This window comes from Phalaenopsis equestris, unplaced genomic scaffold (genome assembly GCF_001263595.1).
Source record: "Phalaenopsis equestris unplaced genomic scaffold, ASM126359v1 Scaffold000202, whole genome shotgun sequence".
NCBI lineage: Eukaryota > Viridiplantae > Streptophyta > Magnoliopsida > Asparagales > Orchidaceae > Phalaenopsis > Phalaenopsis equestris.
The window spans coordinates 4,119,754-4,124,952 of NW_018164644.1; the positions used below are offsets into that span (position 1 = coordinate 4,119,754).

The 5,199-nt window shown below is 40.0% G+C and overlaps 3 protein-coding genes across 3 annotated transcripts in view; 2 read left to right on the plus strand and 1 right to left on the minus strand.

Annotated features, from left to right (window-relative positions):
- LOC110022676 (protein LHCP TRANSLOCATION DEFECT) overlaps window positions 1-5,199 on the plus strand; it is a 41,850-nt gene that overhangs the window by 33,737 nt on the left and 2,914 nt on the right. The window lies entirely within an intron of this gene.
- Window positions 720-2,816, minus strand: LOC110022720 (pentatricopeptide repeat-containing protein At3g29230-like). The gene has a single exon (XM_020721792.1). The coding sequence runs from the start codon at window positions 2,667-2,669 to the stop codon at window positions 720-722; it is 1,950 nt and encodes a 649-aa protein (XP_020577451.1). The 5' UTR covers window positions 2,670-2,816.
- The window catches only part of LOC110022677, a 4,544-nt gene continuing 3,133 nt past the window's right edge, over window positions 3,789-5,199 (plus strand). The window contains exon 1 of the mRNA XM_020721746.1: window positions 3,789-4,142. Within this exon, the coding sequence (XP_020577405.1) occupies window positions 3,819-4,142 (324 nt within the window). The 5' untranslated portion in view covers window positions 3,789-3,818. The remainder of the gene's footprint in view (window positions 4,143-5,199) is intronic.

Sequence of the window (5,199 nt, forward strand, 5' to 3'; positions counted from 1 at the left end):
CTCTTGGTTCACTTTATTTTCTCTTTTACTTCACTCTAACTCTCGAGGCGTGTTCACAAAAGTCAATCCAGGATTCAAAAATATTCTTTTGTTTTGTACAAGCCATCTCATTTTTCCTTAGTTTGGTTTATATTAGCCGAAGCTCTCCACTTATAATTTCTTGTTTGACATAACGCATTCTCATTCTCTGCCCATGATTTTTCTCATCTTGGATTTTCCATATAAAATGTGAATGTTCTTTCTTTTAATTATTTCACTATTCATTACATTGATACTATAATACTTACTAATGAATAAGAAAGCCTGCCAAATCAAAAAAAAAGCAGAAGAGGAGAAAAGAGAAGAAAAAGAGAGCAAACACAAATTTTAGATGAGTTGGCAAATTGGCCTTTGTCTATATCAAGGGAATGGGATCTTGCACTGTTTAAGGAGGAAGACAGTTTGCTAGCGCTACTCTCTCTCTCTCTGAGCGCAGGATACAAAAGAGCAAATCTGGTAGGGCTTGAATAGAGATATAGTTGAAAACGCAGTGAAATAATATTTTCATTCTACCCTTAATGATCCAACATGCGCAAAAATATAATCTTTTCATTCTACCCTTAATGATCCAACATGCGCAAAACTAAGCATAGGAAGGCAATGCCAAAGCTTTGCGAACTAAGAATAGGAAGGCAATGCCAAAGCTTTGCGTTTCTTTGATGAATCAACTCAAATATGCATCACGCACACTCTTTGCTCGCACTAAATTGTTTCCACGACAACTTCAAGTTACTGCCCATCTCTGTCAGCAGAGAGTAGACTATTCTCTTTTTTGGGTTGCAACCTAACCAATTATCCTCCCTCAAACTCTCATCTGTGACATTATCCAGTTCAACCAAGCTCATTCCAGCACCCTTCTGCAAGCCCCTCTTTTCCATCATCACTCTAACCCTTTCCACCTCTTCCCACTTACCCTCAGCCGCCCATATATTGGACAGCAAGATATAAGGCCCAACCTCTTCAGGCATCATTTCTATTAGTTTTCTCCCGACAAACTTCCCAATCTCCCAATTAGAATGTGTCCAGCAAGACGACATCAATGAACCCCATAATGCCTTCAGTGGTTTTTTTGTCAAATCCTTCACAAAATCCGCGTTGTCTTTCAGCAAACCGTTTCGGCCGAGAAGATCCACCATGCATCCAACATGCTCAACTGTAGGCTTAATGTTATAAACACGAATCATATGATCAAAACACCACCATCCCTCAAGCACAGAGCCTGACTGAGAACAAGCACTGAGAATGCATACAAAAGTTGATCCATTTGGCTTTGAGCCACACTTCTCCATCTCCAGCAACAGCTCAAGCGCAGCATCAGTTTGGCCATGTAGTCCATAGCCCATTATCATTGCATTCCATGACACTGTGCCTCTTTCAGGCATTTGATCAAAGACTTCTTTTGCTGACTTGATTGCACCACACTTGGCATACATTGTTAGAAGAGCAGTCCATAGGAGCACATCATGTTCAATGGACACCTCTCTGATAAGAGAATGTATCCATTTACCTCTGTCAAGCTGACCAAGATTAGCACAAGCGGTCAGAACGCTAACAAATGTGGCTTTGTTCGGCCTCACATTTCTACCACAAATCATCGCATCAAACAGATCTAGGCACTCTCTGTAATCCTTAACGCGTGCATAAAGCGCCAGCAACACATTCCATGAGACCAAGTTCTTCACAGGCATACTGTCGAAGAGCTCCCTTGCAATAGAAACCTCTCCAATCCTGGCATATCCATCGATCATCGAATTCCACGACACAACATCCCGCTCAGGCATCATCCAAAAGAGCTCCTTGGCACCATCCATGTCACCTGCACTGACATATCCGGTAATCATGGTGTTCCAGCTTACTACATCCCGATCGCGGATATCGTCGAACACCTTGCGCGCATCAGGGATCCTCCCGTTCTTGACATAGCCATTGATCATTGAATTGTAAGTGACGGTATCACAATCAATATTATTTGGAAACGTAAAAATCTTTTCAGCGGCGACAATGTCGCCTAAGGAAGCATACATGTGGATGAGGGAGTTGCGTACGAAAACGTCGGCATCAAAGCCGAGCTTGGCTATGCTGGCATGTGTCGTTTTACACTCATAAGGCAGATTGAGAAAACAGAAAATTTTTATAAGGAGAGGGAATGTGAAATGGTTAGGAGCAACGGCAGAGGGAAGAACAAGGCGGCGATAGAAGGTGAAGGCGGCGGTGGGGAGACCAGCGGTGAAGAGGGAACGGAGGAGAATGTTGGCGGCGAAGGCGTCTGGTTGGGGAAGGACGAAGAAGAGAGTGACGGCGAGGGGAAGGGAGGAGGGAAGTGAGGAGAGGGCGAGAAGGGTACGGCCGGCGGCGAAGGGGTTGAATAAGAGGCCGGAGACGACAAGCTGGGCGAGGATTTGGGTGAGAGCGGATGAGTTGTGCTGGAAGCGGTAGAAGTTGAGAGCGCGTAGAAGTGGGTGGCGAAGATTTACGGTCTGGGAAGATGGATGAGGAGAAAAATTGTTGTTTGCAAGCGTCGCAGGTGGGTGCAGTGCCGCCGGAGATGACTGGAGGCGAGAGAAGGGGGTTACTGTGTGGTTTTGGTGGCTAGAGGTTGCGTTCGAGATGAGGGGGACTGTGGTGGTCATTTGGTTGGGTTTGAGCGGCGCGGCGGCTTCCTCATTTTCAAGGGGACATCTGAACGCTTCCCGCTCGATAGAACATCATCCCAAGTTAGGCTTGGATTGACTAGTCAGTGAACGTCAAATGTCGAACCTCCTGCAAATGAAGTCTTAAAATACTGTGTTTGCTTGAAGAATGCAAATAAAAACATGAAATTTCATATTTATGGTAAGGTATTTATTGATTTCTATTGTTACATGTTAGTAATATGTTAGTGACTGAACGAACAATCAGCTTGGTTCAATACATATTAGGAATTTCTATAAAGATTGCTGATGACTATAACAGAGAATGAGATAGAGCATGCACGTTCTGAGAAAAATAAACTAAATTGTTGGATTTGAATCTAAGATTGCTGATGACTATAAGAGACGTTTTGAGAAAAATAAACTAAATTGTTGGATTTGAATCTATCCTTGGATCACGCTTGAAGGGATTAGAGCGTTGGTAAATAATCTTGTGTGTATATAAATTTTGTGGGCATATATATACATACCACCCAATTTTTATGTATTTACATATCTAGCACCTAAACTTTACTTTCTTACATTTATAACATCCAAATCTTTGATAAATATTATTACTTTAACTTTTTAAAAGTGAAATACATGCATAGGAAAGCTGACGTGTATAAAAATTGAACTTTGGGTGTTAGATATGTAAATTCATAGGAATTGAGAGTGAAATACATGCATAGGAAAGCTGACGTGTATACAAATTGAACTTTATGAGTTAGGTATGTAAATTCATAGGAATTGAGTGGTATATATATATATATATATATCCAAATTGAACTTTGAGTGATATATATATATAGGGGAATTAACATACATAGCACCCAATTTTTATGCATTTATTTATCTCACACCTAAATTTTAAATTTAATATGATAAGCCTCTTTTCCTATGTATAAAAAGATAGGAATAGTATAATCCAGTTTTTCATATATAGATTAGGTTGCTTAACATGTGAAAATCAAAATTTAAGCGAGAGATGAGTAAATGTATAAGAATTGTGTGTAAATTTCCGTTTTTTTTTTATCGTCAATCGCTATAAAAACAATCCAGGCCGCCCAAATTCGCTAAACAAACACTGGCACCATAGGGAATTCTGCTATGGGATTTGTTTCCGGCGCCGTGGACTCCATCATCCTGCTTTTCTCCGCGGTGCTGCTTCTGGCGGTGCCGCTGATCGACGCTCAAAGCTGCTTTCCTGCTTGGTTCTTCCATCCGGCGTTGCTCGATCTCAGGCGCTGGTACATCGACGAGTTCGGTGACTACTTGTTGAAAGAGAAGCCTCACTTCTTGATCGGCCTAACTTGGATTGAGATCGTCTTCATCTGGCCTCTCTCAATCGCCAATGTATATGGGATCCTTGCCCGCCGGCCCTGGGTCGCCACAACCTCACTCATGGTGGGAGTCTCTATCGCCACTTCTATGGTATGTGGCTGATTTTGTTTTTGATAGAAAGTCTTAATCTTGGTGGTGATTGAGTGTGCGAGAGGAGTGGTGGGGAAGTGAATTGCACCGGAAAGGGTAGAGGAATAGAAGGTGAAGATTTAGGGGTTTTCTTACTGGTTTGTTGTTGATGGTTGCTCCGTTGGGAAGATCTTATTTTGTTTGAGCGATTCTGTTGTAGGTTCTGTTTGGCTGCCGGTAGGATTTTGTAAAATAGGATTTAGTTTCTCCTCTGAGAGTTGAAATAACTAAACACATCAACAAAAAAACCTTCTTTTAGATCCAACAGCATTGTTGCATGATGAATGCATAGCAGATTTGAAAGAAGGTTTGCTGTTGATTTATAAAATTTACTCAAAGAGGAAATATGTTAAAAGGTACCAAATGCATGTCATGATATTTTGCTTCTAATTGTAAATATGTAATCTTCATTGCCTTAAGCCGTGAACTTATTGAAGGAAAAGTAGAGAAAATCTTATAACTATAAAGAGAGAGTGGATTTTGGAGCTCATAGAGCAAACTTTATCCATCGGGCCAATTGAAAAAGTAGTTTGGATCAAGGTAGACTATTGTTATCTTACTTTAGATTTGAATATCATCATCCTTTTTTTTTAAATTTCAGTTTTTTGTTTGGTTGGATTTTAAAGGAAGTTAAATCTATGAAAACTTATAGGCTTTTGATCACGTAAATTTTTATGTAGTAGAATCGACTGTACTGATCATATTGACATATAAAATTAAATTTTTACCATATATTTGGTCTAATTTTAATGGGTATATTGAACTCAATTAAATTTTTTGTAGAACCAAAAAAATTTTTAAGTATTATTCCGGATATTGCATATGAATGATTTTGTGAATTATGATGGTCAAATTGTGTATATCAATTTTTCTTGCAACTTCTATTTGTTGTACTTTTAACTTTTGCAAATTATTGAACATGTTTGATGATATTCATCTGGGCTGAAATTGTTAATATCTCATTGGCTATGCATCAAAACTATATGTTCATGAAGTTAAAGAGGGGGGGGGGGGGGGG

Coding starts and splice junctions, on each gene's coding strand:
- LOC110022720 (XM_020721792.1), bottom strand. CDS start 2,669: ATGACCACCACAGTCCCCCTCATCTCGAACGCAACCTCTAGCCACCAA.